Source organism: Xenopus laevis, chromosome 6L (assembly GCF_017654675.1).
Source record: "Xenopus laevis strain J_2021 chromosome 6L, Xenopus_laevis_v10.1, whole genome shotgun sequence".
NCBI classification, from domain to species: domain Eukaryota; kingdom Metazoa; phylum Chordata; class Amphibia; order Anura; family Pipidae; genus Xenopus; species Xenopus laevis.
This window is the reverse complement of record NC_054381.1, coordinates 5,042,261-5,067,074: the sequence shown is the minus strand read 5'-3', so window position 1 is coordinate 5,067,074 and position 24,814 is coordinate 5,042,261. Positions and strand designations below refer to the sequence as shown.

The window sequence follows — 24,814 nt, the reverse complement described above, 5'->3', positions numbered from 1 at the left end:
CACTCAGAAAATCAGAACTTTTTTACCTGGGAAAATACAGGAAGAGACTGGACTCACTTTCCCATAGGGAGGTTCCTTCATGACCATGGGAAAGAGAACAGCCCATACAGGGGCGCGCCGCCAATGAGGCGAGCTGAGACGCTCGCCTCAGGCGGCAACGCCGAAGCGGTTTCCAGGGGCGGCAAAAAGCCGCTCCTGCACCTTTAAGAGCCGAATTTCCGGTTTTTAAACCGGAAATTCGGCTTTACTAATGCGAGAGAGCGCAATTGCGCTCTCCACATTAGTGTTCCTGCCTCCCCTCCCGACAAGTAAGTCGGCGAGGGGGGGTGGCATTGCAGGAGCCGCCTCAGGCGGCGCTTAGGTCTGAATCGGCGCTGAGCCCATAAGCAGGAATTATAGATACTATAAATATGGGAAGAGAGTGGATTCACTTACCCAGGGGGAGGTTCCTGTCTGACCATGGGAAAGAGAGCAGCCCAGGACAAAGTAGGACAGAGATGGGAATTCCTTACCTGAGAGTGATTCCTTGTTTCCTTGTGGAATTTATGTGGGAAACACAATGGCTCCAGCTCTAAGTGCAAATGTGCAGCAGATTGGAATAAAGACAAACGGCTGAATATGTTATAATTATATTTAATCAGTTCTCTTATGTGATTAAAACTGGAGAAAATCAACAACCCAACACCCACAAGTGCCCAACCCCATACTACAGTATATAATATATATCATGCAGATCAGATAATCAGCTGTGCATAAATATGAATAATATTATTATAGAGCCTGATGATTATATCTATCATTTACATTCAGAGAGTATCCGCCCAATTCCTATTCATTCCAACCCAGGCATTAGAGGTGAGAATTCTCTATATGATGTGAAACGAGTGAGTAAAATATCCGGCAGTCACGTGATTTCTCTTCCGGACACGGGCTGGAAACAGAGGAGACAAAAAGTTAAAATCTCTATGTGGGAAGAGCTGTGTTTAGGGGGTGCGTAAGGAGGGACCACACAGGCCAAAGATGGTGTCTTTAGAATGGGATATAAATGTGGGGAAGGTGTATAGTAAGGCAAGAGGGTGTCATGAGAAGGGATATAAATGTGGAGTAGGTGTATAGTAAGGCAAGAGGGGATATAAATGTGGAGTAGGTGTATAGTAAGACAAGAGGGGATATAAATGTGGAGTAGGTGTATAGTTAGGCAAGAGGGTGTCATGGAAAGGGATATAAATGTGGAGTAGGTGTATAGTAAGGCAAGAGGGTGTCATGGAAAGGGATATAAATGTGGAGTAGGTGTATAGTAAGGCAAGAGGGGATATAAATGAGGAGTAGGTGTATAGTAAGGCAAGAGGGGATATAAATGTGGAGTAGGTGTATAGTAAGGCAAGAGGGTGCCATGGGGAGGGATATAAATGTGTAGTAGGTGTATAATAAGGCAAGAGGAGATATAAATGTGGAGTAGGTGTATAGTAAGGCAAGAGGGTGTCATGAGAAGGGATATAAATGTGGAGTATGTGTATAGTAAGGCAAGAGGGGATATAAAGTGGAGTAGGTGTATAGTAAGGCAAGAGGGTGTCATGAGAAGGGATATAAATGTGGAGTATGTGTATAGTAAGGCAAGAGGGGATATAAATGTGGAGTAGGTGTATAGTAAGGCAAGAGGGTGTCATGGAAAGGGATATAAATGTGGAGTAGGTGTATAGTAAGGCAAGAGGGGATATAAATGTGGAGTAGGTGTATAGTAAGAAAGAGGGGATATAAATGTGGAATAAGTGTATAGTAAGGCAAGAGGGTGCCATGGGGAGGGATATAAATGTGGAGTAGGTGTATAGTAAGGCAAGAGGGGATATAAATGTGGAGTAGGTGTATAGTAAGGCAAGAGGGGATATAAATGTGGAGTAAGTGTATAGTAAAGGCAAGAGGGTGCCATGGGGAGGGATATAAATGTGGAGTAGGTGTATATTAAGGCAAGAGGGGATATAAATGTGGAGTAGGTGTATAGTAAGGCAAGAGGAGATATAAATGTGGAGTAGGTGTATAGTAAGGCAAGAGGGGATATAAATGTGGAGTAGGTGTATAGTTAGGCAAGAGGGTGTCATGGAAAGGGATATAAATGTGGAGTAGGTGTATAGTAAGGCAAGAGGGTGTCATGGAAAGGGATATAAATGTGGAGTAGGTGTATAGTAAGGCAAGAGGGGATATAAATGAGGAGTAGGTGTATAGTAAGGCAAGAGGGGATATAAATGTGGAGTAGTGAATGTATAGAAGGCAAGAAAGGGTGTCTTATGGAAAGGAGATATAAATGTGGAGTAGGTGTATAGTAAGGCAAGAGGGATATAAATGTGGAGTAGGTGTATAGTAAGGCAAGAGGGGATATAAAGTGGGTAGGTGGTATGTAGGGAATGGCAAAGGGATATAATGTGGAGTAGGTGTATAGTAAAGGGCAAAGGAATAAAATGTGGAGTAGGGGGGGTATAGTAAGGCAAGAGGGTATAAATGGAAGGGTATAGAAGGTAAGTAGGGTTAGTGGAAGAGGGATATAAATGTGGAGTAGGTGTATAGTAAGGCAAGAGGTGTCATGGAAAGGATATAAATGTGGAGTAGTGTATAGTAAGGCAAAGAGGGATTAAATGGGAGTAGGTGTATAGAAGGAAGGGGGATATAAATGGGAGAGGTGTATAGTAGGCAAAGGGAGGTATAAATGGGAGTAGGTGGTATAGTAAGGCAAGAGGGCAGGAAGGATATAAATGTGGAGTAGGTGTATAGTAAGGCAAGAGAGGGATATAAATGGGAGTTAAGGTGTATATAAGGAAGAGGGAAGGAATAAATGTGGAGTAGGTGTATAGTAAGGCAAGAGGGTATAGGAAGGGATATAAGGGAAGAGGTGTAAAGTAATGGGAAGAAGGGGTGTCATGGAAAGGGATATAAATGTGGAGTGGTGTATAGTAAGGCAAGAGGGGTTCATGGAAAGGGATATAAAGTGATAGGTGTATAGTAAGGCAAGAGGGGATATAAATGGGAGTAGGTGTATGAAGAAAAGGGGATATAAATGTGGAGTAAGGTGATAGTAAAGGCAAGAGGGTGCATGGAGGGATATAAATGTGGAGAGGTGTATAGAAAAGGCAAGAGGGGATATAAATGTGGAGTAGGTGTATAGTAAGGCAAGGAGGGGATATAAATGTGGAGTAGGTGTATAGTAAAGGCAAGAGGGGTGCATGGAGAGGGATATAAATGTGGAGTAGGTGTATAGTAAGGCAAGAGGGGATAAGGGATAGTGTGTAAGGAGGGATATAAATGTGGAGTAGGTGTATAGTAAGGCAGAGGGGATATAAATGGGAGTAGGTGTATAGTAGGCAAGAGGGTATGAAAGGTATAATGTGGAGTAGGTGTATAGAAGGCAAGGAAGGGGTCATGGAAAGGGATATAAATGTGGAGTAGGTGTATAGTAGGCAAGAGGGGATATAAATGAGGAGAAAGGTGTTAGTAAGGCAAGAGGGGATATAAATGTGGAGTAGGTGTATAGTAAGGCAAGAGGGTGTCATGGAAGGGATATAAATGTGAGTAGGTGTATATAAGGCAAGAGGATAGTAAAATGGGAGTAGGGTTAGTAAAGGCAAGAGGGTGTATGAGAAGGGGATATAAATGTGGAGTAGGTGTATAGTAAGGCAAGAGGGAAGGATATAAAGTGGAGTAGGTGTATAGTAAAGGCAAGAGGTGTCATGAAAGGGATATAAATGTGGAGTATGTGTATAGTAAGGCAAGAGGGAGGAATATAAATGTGGAGTAGGTGTATAGTAAAGGGCAAGAGGGTGTCATGGAAAGGGATATAAATGTGGAGTAGGTGTATAGTAAGGCAAGAGGGGATATAAATGAGGAGTAGGTGTATAGTAAGGCAAGAGGGGATATAAATGTGGAGTAGGTGTATAGTAAGGCAAGAGGGGATATAAATGTTGAGTAGTAGTATAGTAAGGCAAGAGGGGATATAAATGAGGAGTAGTGTATAGTAAGGCAGGAGGGGATATAAATGAGGAGTAGGTGTATAGTAAGGCAAGAGGGGATATAAATGTGGAGTAGGTGTATAGTAAGGCAAGAGGGGATATAAATGTGGAGTAGGTGTATAGTAAGGCAAGAGGGTGTCATGGGAAGGGATATAAATGTGGAGTAGGTGTATAGTAAGGCAAGAGGGGATATAAATGTGGAGTAGGTGTATAGTAAGGCAAGAGGGGATATAAATGTGGAGTAGGTTTATAGTGGGACAGTGAGTACAAAGCAAGTAGAGGTTTCATGGGGCCCATTTGTACCTAAATAAGGAGAGAAAGTTCATTTGGGGGATTTGGAGAAACTCGTTTCTCCCGGCAGAGCAAATCCCGTCTCGTTCTTGCGTTTCACCGACTTACACTGATCCGAACGTTTGCGCTGACGCTCCTGTCGGGGGGAGAGAAATTGGTGTAAATCACAGTCTGGGGGGAGCAAAGGGGCATCTGAGAAATATTCCCACCCAGTTATTCCTCCAAATCATCTAATGACTAATGGGCAGAAGATCCTGATTAACCCCCGTGTTCAGTGGAGCAAATGAGGGGTCACATGAGGGGTCACATTTGGGGGGGCTAATTCAGGGGCAGAGACTGAATGTTGTGTGACAGTTGGGGGCTCATACGTCACATGACACAAATTCACATGGGGGTGGAGCAAAGACGTGATTGGCTGAACCCCATCTCATAGTTTTATTGCCCATCCCAGTATCTGTGGGTCTATAGAATTTCCCATCAGCCCCTTGGAGCCCCAGAGCAACGTCCCATTCACTCCTAATGTCCCAACCACTCACACTGGCTGCACATTTAACCCTTCCTGTTCTGTATGTTAGTTACACACCACGTAGATTGTGAGCTCTATGGGCCAAGTTCTATGGCCTCTTTTTATTTGGGCCACTTGTTCCACCCCCTGTATATGAACATACGGCACCAAATGTAAAGCCGCATAAATACATATTTACATATAATATCAGTCACATTGTAGCTGAACTTCCCCTTTAACTTTTTCAAACAGCCTCTCATTTACTGAAAGGGAAGAATCTAAGGAAATAAATATGTGGAAATCGGTTTTCCTGGGGACACGTCTCTTGCAACAGAGAGAAAACAGTTCCTGAGCAATTGCTTCCAGGAATCCACGTGTTTTGCATGAAAGGAACTCAGTGTAATGGGAATAATACTCAGTGTAGTTACAATGAAAGTCTATGGGGAAGTGATGAGAGGGAGAGAAGCTGAGAGAGAGAGAGGCTCAGAGGGAGAGAAGCTCAGAGGGAGAGAAGCTGAGAGAGAGAGAGAGAGAGAGAGAGAGAGAGAGAAGCTGAGAGGGAGAGAAAGTGAGAGGGAAAGAAGCTGAGAGGGGAGAAGCTGAGAGGGAGAGAAGCTGCGAGGTAGAGAAGCTGAGAGGGAGAGAAGCTGAGAGAGGAGAAGCTGAGAGGGAGAAAAGCTAAGAGGGAAAGAATCTGAGAGAGAGAGAAGCTGAGAGGGGAGAAGCAGAGAGGGAGAGAAGCTGTGAGGGAGAGAAGCTGAGAGGGAGAGAAGCTGAGAGGGAGGGAAGCTGCAAGGGAGAGAAGCTGAGAGGGGAGAACCTGAGAGGGATAGAAGCTGAGAGGGAGCGAAGCTGAGAAAGAGAGAAGCTGAGAGGCAGAGAAGCTGAGAGGGAGAGAAGCTGAGAGGGAGAGAAGCAGTGAGGGAGAGAAGTTGAGAGGGAGAGAAGCTGAGAGGAGAGAAGCAGAGAGGATAGAAGCTGAGAGGGAGAGAAGCAGTGAGGGAGAGAAGTTGAGAGGGAGAGAAGCTGAGAGGAGAGAAGCAGAGAGGATAGAAGCTGAGAGGGAGGGAAGCTGCAAGGGAGAGAAGCTGAGAGGGGAGAACCTGAGAGGGAGAGAAGCTGAGAGGGAGCGAAGCTGAGAAAGAGAGAAGCTGAGAAAGAGAGAAGCTGAGAAAGAGAGAAGCTGAGAGGCAGAGAAGCTGAGAGGGAGAGAAGCTGAGAGGGAGAGAAGCTGAGAGGAAGAGAAGCTGAGAGAGAGGGAGAAAGATAGAGAAGCTGAGAGGGAGAGAAGTTGAGAGGGAGAGAAGCAGTGAGGGAGAGAAGTTGAGAGGGAGAGAAACTGAGAGGAGAGAAGCAGAGAGGAGAGAAGCTGAGAGGAGAGAAGCTGAGAGGAGAGAAGCTGAGAGGAGATTACCGGATTGACGTGGCGGCTCAGGACACAGTCGATGAAACTGGAGAGGACGGCGCGGTTGCCATAGTGATACTTGATGCAGATGCAACAGTCAAACACCCTCTGAGCAGAGACACAAAGAGCATCAGTACAAGAAATAATCACCCCCTCTCTTTATTTATTTATATATATATATATATACAGCTTGTTTATTTCTACACCCTGACTATTCTCTCACATTACAACAACATTCCACTAACCCTTTAGATTGTAAGCTCTTGTGAGCCAGATCCCCATTTGTCAGAAATAATATAATGTGCTGGCAGTTTATAAAGAAATGATGATGATAAATATGTCAATAAATGGCACATGATAAACACAAATGACAGTTTTGCAGGGACACTGCTGACTTTACATCTTTATTTGAGATACACTGGGGGGTCAGCGGTTATTGGAAATCTTACTAATAGATTTATTAGGCAAATGCAGAGGAACACATAAAGGAGAAGTAAACCTTTAAAATAAGCGAGTATAACATTAATGAGGGGGCTATTCTAAGCCTTTTTGTAATTTACATTCATTATTTATTTTGTTTTTATCCCAAGATATTAAGGGATACATGTACTGTTAATATGAATGAATTGTGTAACAACAGCACCACCTGCTGGTCAGTTTCCCACCAGTCTGACCAGCAAGTAGTCAAGGAAGTTGTCAGGAGAAAGAAAGAGGCTGATGTTCTTCTGCTTAGGAATAAAATTAGAAACCTTTCTCACATCTTTCCTAAGCAGAAGAACATCAGCCTCTTTAACAAAATTCATTCATATTAACAGCACATGTATCCCTTAATATCTTGGAATCAAAATAAAATAAATAATGAATGTAAATTACAAAAAGGCTTAGAATAGCCCCCTCACCAGTTTTACATTCACTTATTTTTAAGTTCATTTATGCTTTAATAAGGATAAACACAGCGTGCTGAATTTGACACCGACCCCTCCCGATCCCCTCCCGACCCCTCCCAAATCCCATTCCGACCCCTCCCAACCTCTCCTGACCCCTCCCGACCCCCTCCCAACTCCCCTCCACTCCTCCCGACCTCTCCTGACCCCTCCCGGCTCCCCTGACCCCCTGCTAATCCCCTCCCAACTCCCCTCCCGACCTCTCCCAACCCCTCCCGACCCCTCCTGACCCCTCCCAAATCCCATTCCGACCCCTCCCAACCTCTCCTGACCCCTCCCAACCCCTTCCCAACTCCCCTCCCGACCTCTCCTGACCCCTCCCGGCTCCCCTGACCGCCTGCTGACCCCTCCCAACTCCCCTCCCGACCCCCTCCCGACCTCTCCTGACCCCTCCCGACTCCCCTGACCCCCTCCCAACCCCTCCTAACTCCCTCCCGACCTCTCCTGACCCCTCCCGATTCCCCTGACCTCCTCCCGGCCCCTCCGGCCCCCTCCTGATCCCTCCTGACTCCCCTGACCCCCTCCCGACTCCCCTGACCCCCTCTACACCGGTCCCCATCCAAAAAAGGTTGGGGACCTGCTGCTGAAAGGTGACATGAAGGGGGGGGTCAGTAAATGTAATTGACTGATGTGATCATTGCCCTTTAACCCCACCAGCCTGAACCCCTCGTGCACTTACTTTCCCACTGCTGGAACCCAATCCACCCCATGATGCCCCTAATCCAGCCCCCCAGTCATTCTCACCCCTTGATTCACAGCGCCGCACTCTCTCCCCTCTTTCCACTGAGACTTGGGGCAGTTGGTTTGTCTCTTCATTACGTTCAAGCGCACGAAAACGCCAGCGCTATAGTCCTGCAATAGAATAGGAGAATGAGATTCACAATCATTAGGGACCCCACTAGGGGGTGCAGAGCCTGTGAGAATGGCCCTAAACAATTTATATACATAATATACACAAGATCCATGAATATCCTGCAAATTAGATCCTTATAAACCCTGCTTAGTGATGTCATCAGTTATAATCGGAGCTTAGTGATGTCATTTCTGTTACATGACTCACTGAAACTTGTGTATTATAATAAATAAAGTACCCCTTGTTGGAAAATATGAGGATATTATTAGTCACCTCGGAATTCCATGACCTGTATACAGACACGAGGCTGAATGTGGCCATTTAACTCCTCGGTGACTTATAATATACTTATATTTTACAATAGGGGGCACTATATTCACTATAATGTAATACAAGATGCAAAGTTGGCTGCTGGCCTAGTGACCTACTGTATAGCAACCAATCAGCAGGTAGAATTTACTGGTCAGCCGTTAAGTTATGAATTAGCTCTGATTGGCCGAGTGATGATGCACTGTTTTTTTATTGGTTACTTTCATGTAGGATAATGAAAGGAATTTCTGATTGGTCCTGTCCTGATGCAGATGTGCCTCTATAATAATAAAGGAGGTCTCTTAACATGATCATGTTCCAATAGAAAATCCCGAATGAATTAGAGGTACCGGCCATGAGTGTGTGCCAGAGCTACACTGAATTCCCTTCACTCACACTCACACTCACCTCTTCTGTTGCTTCCTGTACAGAGAAGACCTGGAATCGGTTGTTGATGTGCTTCTTGCTGTGCAATTCCTCTGCTGCCAGGGCCAAGGTCTTGTTCTGCAGGTCCGAAAGCTCAGACATTGGTACTTGCTCCTCTGCTGCCACAATGAGCCCCACGGCCACCAGCAAACACCAAGTTATGCCCAGTTCCATCCTCATGTGTCTCTGCTCTGATCTCTGTCTCCTCTGACTGTCAGCTCTGTCTCTGTCTCCTCTGACTGTCAGCTCTGTCTCTGTCTCCTCTGACTGTCAGCTCTGTCTCTGTCCCCTCTGACTGTCAGCTCTGTCGCTGTCTCCTCTGACTGTCAGCTCTGTCTCTGTCCCCTCTGACTGTCAGGTCTGTCTCTGTCTCCTCTGACTGTCAGCTCTGTCTCTGTCTCCTCTGACTGTCAGCTCTGCCTTTGTCCCCTCTGACTGTCAACTCTGTCTCTGTCTCCTCTGACTGTCAGCTCTGTCTCTGTCTCCTCTGTCTGTCTGTTCTCTCTATATTCTCTCTGTCAGCTCTGTCTCTGTCCCCTCTGACTGTCAGCTCTGTCTCCTCTGACTGTCAGCTCTGTCTCTGTCTCCTCTGTCTGTCTGTTCTCTCTATATTCCCTCTGTCTGCTCTGTCTCTATTCCCTCTGCTCTGTCTCTGGTTGGCTCTGACTTGTTATTGTCCAAAAAGTGAAAGTGAACTTTGGCAGTTGGAGTTCATGGAGTTTGGCTGATGTTCCCATAGGCTGGAGCTGTTTCCTACTGAGCAGAGAATGTGGCTCCTTTCAGTACTGACTCCCAGCTGTGCTCTGCTGCCCCCTGAGAATTAGGATCAGACATTCCTCACATAACAATCTACAGATTTTGGCTTCTAAGCGAGCGATTTGCTAATTCCATGTAAATCCACAGAGGGGCCAATGAAAACTTTCTGCAGCCCATTGTTACAATGGGAGCCCCTCGCTCAGCTCATCCCTCACTGGAAATGCCTGGAGTAAAGATGCTTTTGCTGAACTATAATGTTAGAGGCTGTGACAGTACAAACGAATGAAATCAATGGATTCCAGGGGTTCTTAACCATGAAACAAAGGTTAAAGAAACAGTAACACCTTAAAGTAAGAGTTTTAAAATAATTAAAGTATATTGTACTGTTGCCCTCTAAACAAGCTGCTGTGTAGCCATGGGGGCAGCCATTCAAGCACAGGATACACAGTAGATAACAGATAAGTACTACTATAGTTTATATAAACAAGCTGCTGTGTAGCCATGGGGGCAGCCATTCAAGCACAGGATACACAGTAGATAACAGATAAGTACTACTATAGTTTATATAAACAAGCTGCTGTGTAGCCATGGGGGCAGCCATTCAAGCACAGGATACACAGTAGATAACAGATAAGTACTACTATAGTTTATATAAACAAGCTGCTGTGTAGCCATGGGGGCAGCCATTCATGCACAGGATACACAGTAGATAACAGATAAGTACTACTATAGTTTATATAAACAAGCTGCTGTGTAGCCATGGGGGCAGCCATTCAAGCACAGGATACACAGTAGATAACAGATAAGTACTACTATAGTTTATATAAACAAGCTGCTGTGTAGCCATGGGGGCAGCCATTCAAGCACAGGATACACAGTAGATAACCGATAAGTACTACTATAGTTTATATAAACAAGCTGCTGTGTAGCCATGGGGGCAGCCATTCAAGCACAGGATACACAGTAGATAACAGATAAGTACTACTATAGTTTATATAAACAAGCTGCTGTGTAGCCATGGGGGCAGCCATTCACGCACAGGATACACAGTAGATAACAGATAAGTACTACTATAGTTTATATAAACAAGCTGCTGTGTAGCCATGGGGGCAGCCATTCATGCACAGGATACACAGTAGATAACAGATAAGTACTACTATAGTTTATATAAACAAGCTGCTGTGTAGCCATGGGGGCAGCCATTCAAGCACAGGATACACAGTAGATAACAGATAAGTACTACTATAGTTTATATAAACAAGCTGCTGTGTAGCCATGGGGGCAGCCATTCAAGCACAGGATACACAGTAGATAACAGATAAGTACTACTATAGTTTATATAAACAAGCTGCTGTGTAGCCATGGGGGCAGCCATTCATGCACAGGATAAACAGTAGATAACCGATAAGTACTACTATAGTTTATATAAACAAGCTGCTGTGTAGCCATGGGGGCAGCCATTCAAGCACAGGATACACAGTAGATAACAGATAAGTACTACTATAGTTTATATAAACAAGCTGCTGTGTAGCCATGGGGGCAGCCATTCAAGCACAGGATACACAGTAGATAACAGATAAGTACTACTATAGTTTATATAAACAAGCTGCTGTGTAGCCATGGGGGCAGCCATTCATGCACAGGATAAACAGTAGATAACCGATAAGTACTACTATAGTTTATATAAACAAGCTGCTGTGTAGCCATGGGGGCAGCCATTCAAGCACAGGATACACAGTAGATAACAGATAAGTACTACTATAGTTTATATAAACAAGCTGCTGTGTAGCCATGGGGGCAGCCATTCACGCACAGGATACACAGTAGATAACAGATAAGTACTACTATAGTTTATATAAACAAGCTGCTGTGTAGCCATGGGGGCAGCCATTCACGCACAGGATACACAGTAGATAACAGATAAGTACTACTATAGTTTATATAAACAAGCTGCTGTGTAGCCATGGGGGCAGCCATTCATGCACAGGATACACAGTAGATAACAGATAAGTACTACTATAGTTTATATAAACAAGCTGCTGTGTAGCCATGGGGGCAGCCATTCAAGCACAGGATACACAGTAGATAACAGATAAGTACTACTATAGTTTATATAAACAAGCTGCTGTGTAGCCATGGGGGCAGCCATTCAAGCACAGGATACACAGTAGATAACAGATAAGTACTACTATAGTTTATATAAACAAGCTGCTGTGTAGCCAAGGGGGCAGCCATTCAAGCACAGGATACACAGTAGATAACAGATAGTACTACTATAGTTTATATAAACAAGCTGCTGTGTAGCCATGGGGGCAGCCATTCAAGCACAGGATACACAGTAGATAACAGATAAGTACTACTATAGTTTATATAAACAAGCTGCTGTGTAGCCATGGGGGCAGCCATTCAAGCACAGGATACACAGTAGATAACAGATAAGTACTACTATAGTTTATATAAATAAGCTGCTGTGTAGCCATGGGGGCAGCCATTCAAGCACAGGATACACAGTAGATAACAGATAAGTACTACTATAGTTATATAACAAGCTGCTGTGTAGCCATGGGGGCAGCCATTCACGCACAGGATACACAGTAGATAACAGATAAGTACTACTATAGTTTATATAAACAAGCTGCTGTGTAGCCATGGGGGCAGCCATTCATGCACAGGATACACAGTAGATAACAGATAAGTACTACTATAGTTTATATAAACAAGCTGCTGTGTAGCCATGGGGGCAGCCATTCAAGCACAGGATACACAGTAGATAACAGATAAGTACTACTATAGTTTATATAAACAAGCTGCTGTGTAGCCATGGGGGCAGCCATTCAAGCACAGGATACACAGTAGATAACAGATAAGTACTACTATAGTTTATATAAACAAGCTGCTGTGTAGCCATGGGGGCAGCCATTCATGCACAGGATAAACAGTAGATAACCGATAAGTACTACTATAGTTTATATAAACAAGCTGCTGTGTAGCCATGGGGGCAGCCATTCAAGCACAGGATACACAGTAGATAACAGATAAGTACTACTATAGTTTATATAAACAAGCTGCTGTGTAGCCATGGGGGCAGCCATTCACGCACAGGATACACAGTAGATAACAGATAAGTACTACTATAGTTTATATAAACAAGCTGCTGTGTAGCCATGGGGGCAGCCATTCACGCACAGGATACACAGTAGATAACAGATAAGTACTACTATAGTTTATATAAACAAGCTGCTGTGTAGCCATGGGGGCAGCCATTCATGCACAGGATACACAGTAGATAACAGATAAGTACTACTATAGTTTATATAAACAAGCTGCTGTGTAGCCATGGGGGCAGCCATTCAAGCACAGGATACACAGTAGATAACAGATAAGTACTACTATAGTTTATATAAACAAGCTGCTGTGTAGCCATGGGGGCAGCCATTCAAGCACAGGATACACAGTAGATAACAGATAAGTACTACTATAGTTTATATAAACAAGCTGCTGTGTAGCCAAGGGGGCAGCCATTCAAGCACAGGATACACAGTAGATAACAGATAGTACTACTATAGTTTATATAAACAAGCTGCTGTGTAGCCATGGGGGCAGCCATTCAAGCACAGGATACACAGTAGATAACAGATAAGTACTACTATAGTTTATATAAACAAGCTGCTGTGTAGCCATGGGGGCAGCCATTCAAGCACAGGATACACAGTAGATAACAGATAAGTACTACTATAGTTTATATAAACAAGCTGCTGTGTAGCCATGGGGGCAGCCATTCAAGCACAGGATACACAGTAGATAACAGATAAGTACTACTATAGTTTATATAAACAAGCTGCTGTGTAGCCATGGGGGCAGCCATTCAAGCACAGGATACACAGTAGATAACAGATAAGTACTACTATAGTTTATATAAACAAGCTGCTGTGTAGCCATGGGGGCAGCCATTCAAGCACAGGATACACAGTAGATAACAGATAAGTACTACTATAGTTTATATAAACAAGCTGCTGTGTAGCCATGGGGGCAGCCACTCAAGCACAGGATACACAGTAGATAACAGATAAGTACTACTATAGTTTATATAAACAAGCTGCTGTGTAGCCATGGGGGCAGCCATTCAAGCACATGATACACAGTAGACTGAGACCTACCTCCACCTCAGGCCATCAGGTAAGTCCACCCCTTGCAATGGGGGGAGTCCAGAAAGAGATTAAGCCCAAGTTTCCTCCCATTTTTTTCACAATAGGGAACCAGGAACTGCTGAACTACCCTCGGGTCAATGGAGAACATTTCCCTCCCACAGGGAAGATTTCTGGGGAATTTCTATTTATTTATTCCCTCTGGGTCTCCAACACAACCACGTCTCATTGTTTCTTTATTATAAACAAAATGATTTGTATTGCTTAGACTGTAAGCTCTTTGGGACAGAGACCTCCTTCTTTAATCCCTGTACTTTATTTATTGCAATACAAAACTGACCATTTTCTAGCTGGTGCACATTTGGGGGCAATCTCACCTGGCGGAACCAGTGAATGTGTTTGTAGGTGGGTTTCCATGTTGCAGTGAGTAAATGTCAGTAGGTAAGTGTATGTTGCTCTCGTTCTTCTTACGGCACCAGACAAGTGTGTTCTGGGGGACGGGCACTGGTTACTCATTAAAACTGGGGTGAACCCCATTGGCTACTCATTAAAACTGGGGTGTACCCCCATTGTTTACTCATTAAAACTGGGGCGAACCCCACTGGCTACTTATTAAAACTGGGGTGAACCCCATTGGCTACTCATTTAAACTGGGGTGAACCCCATTTGCTACTCATTTAAACTGGGGTGAACCCCATTGGCTACTCATTAAAACTGGGGTTAACCCCATTGGCTACTCATTAAAACAGGGGTGAACCCCATTGGTTACTCATTAAAACTGGGGTGAACCGCACTGGTTACTCATTAAAACTGGGGTGAATCCCATTGGTTATTCATTAAAACTGGGGTTAACCCCATTGGCTACTCATTAAAACAGGGGTGAACCCCATTGGTTACTCATTAAAACTGGGGTGAATCCCATTGGTTATTCATTAAAACTGGGGTGAACCCCACTGGTTACTCATTAAAACTGGGGTGAATCCCATTGGTTATTCATTAAAACTGGGGTTAACCCCATTGGCTACTCATTAAAACAGGGGTGAACCCCATTGGCTACTCATTTAAACTGGGATGAACCCCATTGGCTACTCATTAAAACTGGGGTGAACCCCACTGGTTACTCATTAAAACTGGGGTGAATCCCATTGGTTATTCATTAAAACTGGGGTGAACCCCACTGGTTACTCATTAAAACTGGGGTGAATCCCATTGGTTATTCATTAAAACTGGGGTGAACCCCATTGACTACTCATTAAAACTGGGATGAACCCCTGAGACTTCTTTCTCACTTGACTCATGGCTCCCAATACAGCACCGACCCCCTAGGTGCCATAACCCATGCTGTGATTGGTCAGAATATTATCCTGTGCATGACCATGAATTAAACACAGAGAGGAGTCAGGTTAATGATTGGTGAACTTGGCCTTTAATCGTTCTTCCCAATGTCGCCATGGGGCAAATACAAATATTAAACTGATCCCTGAGCATCACAGGAATTGTGTTAGTGAGTGACCCGGGGGCAAACACCCTGCTCTCTAACATGCCGGGGAACCCGTTGTCTTGTTATTATTTCCTTACAAATAGATTATCAGGCAGATTTACATTCATCAATTAATTGATAAAATCATTTTGATATCAGTTATTTCTTAAAGGGACACTTAGTTACGTGGTCTATTTTCAAACTTCATCAATGGGCACCAGTTCAGCCCCATAATAACCAGTATCTCTGCACTAGTCATGTCAATAAGATGAGGGGTTACCAGTCACTCACTCATTCAGATAAACGCCCCCTAGTGGTGCTTAGTTATAATGAACTAACTGGCTACACAAATATCTCCGCCAGTCCAGCCCCATAATAACCAGTATCTCTGGCTCAGCCATAACAATGTGTCCAATGTGTTACTGGTCCAACACTGGTATAATATATTATATATTTTCTTTACATGAATATTAAATGGGTGGTTCGTCTTCAAACAACTAGTTGGTTTCAGATAGATCATCAGAAATAATGACTTTTTCCAATTACTTTCTATTTTCTATGTGTCACAGTTTTTCTAATATTGAAGCGTAAAGTGTCAGCAGCTCGGGGAGGGGGGTCGCCGACCCTGTAAACTGATCTAAATTGATACATTTAGTTGAACTTTTTTTGATCGTTTTCTTATGTTTGTCCCTGCTGAGCAGAATCTCTGGGTTTCATTACAGGCAGCTGTTAGACTTGATACAATAGTTACTAATACTCCAGAGATGCTGCTGAGAAATGGATCAACTAAATGTTGTAAATTGTAACAGTTCAGAGTCTGAATTACTTAGATTCTGGAATAACGGTAAAAAATAAATAATGAAAAGTAATTGAAAAAAGTCTTTATTTTTGGGGATCTGATGACAAATGAACTGAAAAAAGTGTGGGTGTGAAGGTGAACAACCCCTTTAGGGCAGAGACCCACTTAGATTCAGGGATATTAGTCGGCCAAAGAAAAGACGATTTATGGCCGGGCGACTAAATCTCCCCGAATCTGAGCGTGACTCTGCCCTAAAGGGGTATTTCACCTTCCAAACACTTTTTTCAGTGTTAATCTCCCCGAACTACCTCCGCTGGCTACAATAAATCACCAACGGGATGGCACTCTGAACGCTTCGTTTTCCGAAGTTGCCCGAATTTTCCGCATGAGGCGACTTCTGAAAACAAAGCGCTCTGATTGCCATCCTGCAATTTCCACTCTAGCCAGCGGGAGGCAGTTTGGGGAGATTAGTCGCTGAAGAAGAGGAGATTTGTCGCTGGCGACCCAATTGTGCGTCTGAAAAGTCGATCGTGTCAATTTCTGATGCCGGCGTTAAAATCAATGGGTGTCCAAATAGTGTTGACGCACAGTGATTTCATCGTGAGCGACTTTTTGGACGTCCAAAATTTTTTGAAACCAGCGAATTTAAGCGGGAGATTTGCCAATTTAGTCGCCGGCAGCAAAACGCAGAAATTCGCTGCGAATTCGCAGCAGGTGAATTTATTCGCCCATCACTTTAGATAAGTTATACCAACTGGCTACTGAAACAACTCCCTGCAGGACGCACATGTGCACCAACACCTTGAGAAGTAGAATATTTATTTTATTATATAAAACAGTTTTAATTCAGATGTGTTTAATGCAAAATAAACCCACATCACAGCAGAAACGTTTGCAGCCAATGGAAGAGCTAAATTAGTAGCGGACAGAATGCTAAAGGGGAACTACACCTGTGTATGTGTTTTGTACCTAAATCACTCAATGTGCATTGGACCTGAGAGTGGGAGTTGCCATATTGTTTATTAGCCAAGGCTTCCTCTTTATATGACTGCCCCCTTCAGTTCATAGATAGCTATATTATAAATAGATTGCTATATTATAAATGGATTGCTATATTATAAATGGATTGCTATATTATAAATGGATTGCTATATTATATTATATTATATTAGCAATTCTGTTTCTGTGCAAAGCTGAACAAAACATCCCATCCCTTCTCTTTAGTCTTTACTGCATATTTAAAGGCAAAGTTTCACCAAAATTTTTCTTTTTTTTTATGGCCTTACCCTAAAGGCAGTCGTGTGTGTAGAACAAAGAGTCTCTGTATGAGAACACAGGGGGCAGTAGTGAGTCAGTAACACAGTTAGTACATGGGGGTCCCCCTTTCAGTATCCCTGTTGCCCCCATTATATGAGCCAAAGGCTAAATGTGCACAGCACCAGGTACAGCGTCTCCCCGTCAGTAACACATGAGAATCCACTGACCCCAACTCTTCCATTCAGCCTCCTTATTGGCCCTGTAAGAGTAAAAAAGAGCCAGTTATGGGATTTATAGAGGAGGGCACAGCAATCAGACTCTTTAAATGGGGATTTCTTGGCTTTAAAGGGTAAATACATCACATTTATTATTAGGGTTACATAATGTGCCCAAGGATATCATATTTATCTGCCTATTGAAATGTAGTTCTATGAGTGGTGCTGCCATACTAATTCTCATCACAGCAGCCAGAAGAAAAGCAGTGCCCCTCCTCCCAGTGGTCATGTGATTAATTTGGACAATAATAACCGAGGTGAGCAAGTCATTCGGAATCAATAACTGGGGTGCAGAGCTGATAACCCCCCCCAGGATTTTCTGGGTTCTCGGAGATAAGGGTCAAACTCCTAATGTGGAAGAAGTTACAATTCTGGGCACAACTGGGTGTAATTAACTTTTCTGCCAAGTGGTGGCGCCAATGTATTCCTGTGGTTAAAGTCCTGAGGCCTCTAGTGGAGATATTTGTGTATTGCAGGTTCCAGTCAATATTTCTGTGGTTCCTGAATTATGACCCATTAGAATTGAAGGTGCAGGACTGGTGTCCATTGTGATATATACTGTATATATAGTCTATAAAGTGCCCCTTATTGTAAAATATAAGGATATTATAAGTCACTGATAAGTTCCATGACCATATAAAAGCACAAGGCCGAAGGTCTCACTAGTCACCGTTTATATAGTGAATAAAGTACCCCCTCTTGTAAAATATAAGGATATTATAAGTTACCGAGGAGTTTCATGACCATATAAAAACACGAGGCCGAAGGCCGAGTGTTTTTATACAGGTCATGGAACTCCGAGGTAACTTATAATATCCTCATATTTTACAACTGGGGGTACTTTATTAATTATAATACACAAATTTTAGTGAGTCATGTGACAGAAATTACATCACTACTCACCGTTTATAACTGATGACATCACTACTCACCGTTTATAAGGATATAATTTACAAGATATTCATGGCTTTTGTGTATTATAAGGATATAATTTACAAGATATTCATGGCTTTTGTGTATTATATAGTGAATAAAGTAGCCCCTCTTGTAAAATATAAGGATATTATAAGTTACAGAGGAGTTTCATGACCATATGAATATTTTTATACAGGTCATGGAACACCGAGGTTACTTCTAATATCCTTATATTTTACAACTGGGGGTACTTTATTCATTATAATCAGGGCAGCCATCAGGGGGGGACAGGGGGGAGAGTTGTAGGGGGCCCCAAGGGTAAGGGGGGCCCCAGCCACGCCAGACTTACTTGATTAGCCGGGCCCCCCATCTTTCTGAGAGCTGCTGACTTTGGGAAGGCATGGATGTTTAAGGGGCCCTGGCCACCAATTTTCTTATAATGTGGGAGGGAGGGGGCGCCCTGGCCACCAATTTTGGCCACCAATTTTTTTTCTCATGTGGGGTCCTAGCCACCAATATCTTTTAATGGGGGGGGCCCTGGCCACAAATGTCTTTTTATGGGGGGCCCTGACCACCAATATCTTTTTATTTTTTACTAACATGTGGGAACCCTAGCCACCAATATTTTTATTGTTTTTTTACTGTGTGGTGGGGAGGGTGGACCTGTAGGTGGGACTTGCAGTGGGCACAGCCCAGGGGGCCCAGGAAATTTTGTCGTATGGGGCCCTGCGATTTCTGATGGCGGTCCTGATTATAATACACAAGTTTCTGTGAGTCATGTGACAGAAATGACATCAGAATTCACCGTTTATAACTGATGACATCATATTATATCATATAAAGATATAATTTACAGGATATTCATGGCTCTTGTTTATTATATATATATATATATATATATATATATATATATACACACACCTTTACTTGCTTCTCAGTCTTCCTCACTAGAGCTGCTCCCATAGGTGCCCAGGGGAGACCTGCAGCCTAGGTAGCGGCAGAGATTGTGATTTGGGTGCTGCTGCGGGTGCTGCTGTGGGTGCTGCTGCGGGTGCTGTGAGCGACTCCCTGACCTGTGATTCCACATTGATCTCCTGCCCCCCGGGGACTGTGGGATTTCAGAGCAAAAAGAAGTAATTAATGGTACTAGTGGGTATAAATGAGTTCCTACTCTCCCCTCTGTTCTGTTGGACCCACCAGCAGCCCCTACATTTACTATTTCTTTTGTATTAACATCGAGGCAGAATAAATCGACATTTATATCTATGAGACTTGGTACAATCCCAGGTTACACAGAGCGACAGCAGAAAACCCATCTGAATACAAAGCCCATCACTGGCTCCTGTGGCACAAAATAAATTGGCCTTCAGTTTTTTTTAAGGGGCCTGGAAAAACTAGTTCTGTCTGGGGGTAAAAAAATACGTGTGGATCAAATAGAAACAGCCCCCTACATATACAATGGGGAGATTGGAAGTAGAATATAGTGGGAATTAATTTAATTAGGTTGAATCAGTCAAATGTGAAAAGAAATGGCTGGTTGCTATGGGTTACTGCACTTTTGCACTGATATTAATAAGACTTTATACCCCAGAATTTAAAGGGGGGTCCCAAGCTCAGAGACTCACCTCCTCACTAGAACTGTCAGACTCAGGGGTCAGATCTGGACGGCGGGGCCCCTGGGCACAAGGATTGGGCTCATTTCTCGGAGTCTGGACTGGGTGGGGGGGTTGGTTGCCAGCGGTTCTCTCTCCTCCTCCTTTATTAACCCCTGCAGCGCTGCCTCCCTGTGTTACAAATGACAAATGACTGCGGATACAGCGAGTTCCAGTGCTAAAGTATATTTATATGTATTTGTGTATAATTTTGTTTGTAAAGTGCAGTTAAAGGGGTAGTTCACCTTTAAGCTAATTAGTATATTATAAAATGGCCAATTCTAAGCAACTTTTCAATTGGTCTTTATTATTTTTTTTTTTATTTTTTTTAAATTATTTGCCTTTTACTTCTGACTCTTTCCAGCTTTCAAATGGGGGGGGGGTCAGTGACCCCATCTAAAAACAAATGCTCTGTAAGGCTACAAATGTATTGTTATTGTTACTTTTTATTCCTCATCTTTCTATTCAGGCCTCTCCTATTCATATCCCAGTCTCTTATTCAAATCAGTGCACGGTTGCTAGGGGAATTTGGACCCTAGTTACCAGATTGGTGAAACAGCAAACTGGAGAGCTGCTGATTAAAATACAACACAAGATGGGATGTGGGGCACCTAGTGAGGGGTCAGTGACATCACTGCGCATGAGCCAATGGGCACGGAGAGGTCTGGTCCTAAAATACCGGCTGACTATTTGTCTCCTTTAAGTATTTATAAAACAAAAGACAGGGCCACTAATATTTTCACCTCAAATTAAGAAAGAATGTTGGACCTATAACAGAACTGATGTCATATCATAAATAAATGGAATATTTCCCTCCTCCTCTCATAGGACACTCACCGCTGGTATTTCCACTGCACCATAATAGTCAAGGCAGCGAAATTCTTCTGTAGCTTCTGTTTCCTTTGGGTTCGGTGTCATCGTCTCCACTTCCCCTGCAACCTAAACCCCAGCAACAAGTCATAATCATTCCAGTTACTTATATACTACCTACATCCCTATATATCTCATGTGCTGCATGGAACATACTATATATATAATGCTAGAATCTCAGCTGCCATAAAGCAGGACAGGACTGTTGCTCACAATGGGGATCAGATAGGATCTGTGCAGCCACTGGGACAGAATGTTCTGTTATACAGATAGCTAGAATCTCAGCTGCCATAAAGCAGGACAGGACTGCTGCTTACAATGGGGATCAGATAGGATCTGTGCAGCTCCTGGGACAGAATGTTCTGTTATACAGATAGCTAGAATCTCAGCTGCCATAAAGCAGGACAGGACTGTTGCTCACAATGGGGATCAGATAGGATCTGTGCAGCCACTGGGACAGAATGTTCTGTTATACAGATAGCTAGAATCTCAGCTGCCATAAAGCAGGACAGGACTGCTGCTTACAATGGGGATCAGATAGGATCTGTGCAGCCACTGGGACAGAATGTTCTGTTATACAGATAGCTAGAATCTCAGCTGCCATAAAGCAGGACAGGACTGCTGCTTACAATGGGGATCAGATAGGATCTGTGCAGCCACTGGGACAGAATGTTCTGTTATACAGATAGCTAGAATCTCAGCTGCCATAAAGCAGTAAATCTCATATAGGAATAGGAGTTGGACATTACCAGGAAAGCCAAGGAGCGATGACCTGGATTGTAGGACCAAGTACTTTTCTTTCTAGTCCGCGGTGCCTGCCAGATATTCCTTGTTCTCTTTCCAACCTGGGCCGGTGTCAGACTCCTGGACTGTGAGACACAAGGACCAGTTATACAGAAATACGCGGACACACAGACCAAACCTCTCATTGTCAGACACAATAACATGAGATGATTTATTTATTGGATGAGGAGGGGGAATAAAGAGAGGGAGGTGCTTGGGATGCAGAGATGTTTCTGATTGGAGAATCTTCCTGCATATAAAATGAACTATGGGGCTTCCCTCACTGCAGGGGACTAACACTGCCCAACGTTCTATAGAAACACTACAAAGTCCATCACTACTTTACTGAGCCAAATTTTCCAAGTCCTGCATTCCATGGTGGAAAAGAGGTGGGGCTTCTGAGAAAGGGGCGTGCTTCTGTAGAATAGGGCGTGGCCAAACACATTCTTATAGGTTGGGTGGGACAAAGTGATTGCATCACTACAGGGGCTGGGACAGGGCAACTAATACATTGATGACATCACCGTTGGAGAAAGGGAAAGTCTACCTGTCTGTGACCTCACTACTGGTAATTTGGCAGCACAAACCTATGGGTAACCCCACTGGCCCCTCAGGTCTTGGGCTGTTTTGTGCACCACTAATTCCCAGCCCCCGACATCATATTATTTTTTACTTTTTTTCTAGGATTATCAACGGGCCCAATCTAAATCTGGGGGCCCATGTCTATAATAAAGTGCTGTTTCCCCAGAGCTGTTCCTGAATTACTGGGGCTCAGTTATCAACACTGGGCAAATTTGCCCGTGGGCAGTAACCCATAGCAACCAATCAGTGCTTGGCCTTTTCCAAGCAGCTGCAAGTAGAACAATGAATGCAACAATTCGATTGGTTTCCATGGGTAACTGCCCACAGGCAAATTTGCACAGTGTTGATAAATGACCCCCACTGATTCATAGTGAATAATGAATTACTCCTCACATGGGAACTCAGCAACTCCCAGCGAGGAGAGAAAAGACAAATATTTATATCAGATGTAACTTACCCTTATGTCCCCGGCAGTGTCCCCGTGTGCCAGGGTATGGAGGCCGAGAAGCAGGAGGAACAGGAGGGAGCTGCGCTGTGCCACCACTACTACAGGCTCCATGTCTGGGCTTGGCTGAAGAGCTGACGTACACTCTGTGCTATACAGGAGCTCACTGACCAATGAAGAGACAAAGCAGCACAAGGCTCAGGATTGTGCAAGTGAGCAGTAAACACAACACTGTGTCGGCAGGAGGAGTCCCGGCCCCTCAGACCTGCCATGAACCCAAACCCACTGGCACGGCTATTTATTACTTCTGGCCGTCAGTCAAGATCTGGCTGGAACAAAGTCCCAATAGACTGTGACTGCACCGATAGTAGGGTTACTTTGCCTTTATTTCTCTCTCTGTCTTGCTTAAGTTTCAGTGTTGCTTAAGGCTCCATTGTTCTCTGCCCAACTGCCCCCAACCTTCCTAATCATATCCCATAGTCCTCCTGTAGTGTCATCTCCAAACAAGCAGATACTTCAGATACTTCCTTCTGATTCTGAGAATAAAAAAAGAAAACTGGGCCCAGATCTCAGCACAGTAATGTTTATTATCATTTACTCTGATCCAACACACCGAGTATCAGCACAGACAGCCCAGTGGGACCAGCCCAGTACTTCTCCCCTTCCCCAACCTTTAATAATAATAATAATAATAATAATAATAACAACAATAATAATAAGCAGATGTGCCTGTGGGTTCCCTCCTCACCAGTTTATTCAGGGACTCCTCGATGGTTTCACACAACACCAGGGCAGTTTGGCATTGAGGGCACTAACACTATAATTATCACTTTTCAAGTCCGATGTCCTTGCGGGTTGCCCCAAACCACTGGCAGTCGCTCCTCATTACAATCCATAGGAACTGCACTTGCCTGTGGCACAGAGGAGAGAAGAATGAACGCCATTTATACTAGCCCCCCCATGGGAAATGAATGCAGTCTCCCCACTAACTACCCAACATGAAGCTTTGGATTCTTTCTTCTATTTTTGGGCTGCTCTCTTTCCTATGGTATCTTGTCGGCGCTATATAAATAAATGATGATGATGGTTTTCACCCAACTGAGAAGTCTATTTGTGGCTTTAGCATTGATCTCTATTGATGTGTAAAACAGACACATGTCCATTTTCCTGGCACAAAGAAATCAGTGCACTACGAAACCCTTTTCACATAGGAATAAACTCCTACCTTTGTCCGACGATGGGAAAGAGAGCAGCCCACAACAGAGAATCAAAGCACTGTACCAAGCAAATAGTGAGCAGGAGACTGGATTCACTTAGCTTTATATAACCCTGAAGCTGCCATGTGTCATGTACAGGTAAGTTCCTTCAAATGCACTTCCAGCCTTTATTGTTCTTCAGCACCTGGAGGACAGCTGGTTGCCCAGCAACACCCAGCACAATGCCAGAAGGTTGCTGAAAGCACTGCAGAAATTCCTGTGACTGATCTCGACTTGCTTAATTTCTTGTGACCCATAGCAACTAATCTACAGATAGCATTGAGCTGACTCCTAGATGAAGGAAACATCTGATGGCCAGTTTAGATCATGTTGTGACCATAGTCACTGGGTGTTGGCATCTCCATATTAATGAGCAGGAGGAGAGAAGAGGTTCTACACTAGAGTATTGGTGGGATCAGGACACAGCAGGGGAGATGGACAATAACTGGACTCTGTACCACTAATACCGTCTGTCTGAGCAACTGGAATTTCTGGAGCATTAAGTCAGTTTCCTGGGACATCCTTAGTGAGCTCCATAGTAAGTGAGTTGGAATAAAGGTACAAGGATATCAGGTTCAACCCTTCCAGAACCCTTTACAACTTGATTAAAGAGGGGCAAAACAACCCCCCCCACAGACCATTCACAATCAAACATCACAGGGAGAAAAAAAAAAATGATGGACCACCATATGACTCTGGATTGATTCCTACTGATTAACAAACCATAAACTTGCTCCTGGTGGAAAGGCACCCGGTCCCACCAATGAAATGTTCATTCCTATAACAGCTCATTCTACCAATTCTATCTGCCTGTTTATTTCTTCTTCTGGTGTTTCCATCTCATCCTGCTGTCCCCGTCTTGCCCTACTGT

At 43.8% G+C, this 24,814-nt stretch overlaps 1 protein-coding gene across 4 annotated transcripts; it reads right to left on the bottom strand.

The window, feature by feature from the left end:
• Positions 1-617: 617 nt before the first annotated feature.
• XB22065625.L (uncharacterized XB22065625 L homeolog) lies at positions 618-23,272 on the bottom strand. 4 transcript variants are annotated; one of them, XM_041565704.1, is made up of 6 exons: positions 22,700-22,976; positions 21,627-21,746; positions 20,845-20,946; positions 19,981-20,139; positions 19,277-19,463; positions 7,906-7,992 (listed from the first exon to the last, which is right to left on the bottom strand). In XM_041565704.1, exons 1-5 carry the CDS (start codon positions 22,799-22,801, stop codon positions 19,290-19,292), a joined length of 657 nt encoding a protein of 218 aa, XP_041421638.1. In that variant the 5' UTR covers positions 22,802-22,976; the 3' UTR covers positions 7,906-7,992; positions 19,277-19,289. The 4 variants fall into 4 exon arrangements, with proteins under 4 accessions (XP_018122489.1, XP_041421638.1, XP_018122488.1 ...); XM_018266999.2 differs by lacking the exon at positions 7,906-7,992 and adding an exon at positions 16,711-17,424 and having other exon boundaries at positions 22,700-22,958; XM_018267000.2 differs by lacking the exons at positions 19,277-19,463; positions 19,981-20,139; positions 20,845-20,946; positions 21,627-21,746; positions 22,700-22,976 and adding exons at positions 618-931; positions 4,299-4,422; positions 6,206-6,304; positions 8,711-9,495 and having other exon boundaries at positions 7,885-7,992.
• Between the last annotated feature and the right edge of the window lie 1,542 nt (positions 23,273-24,814).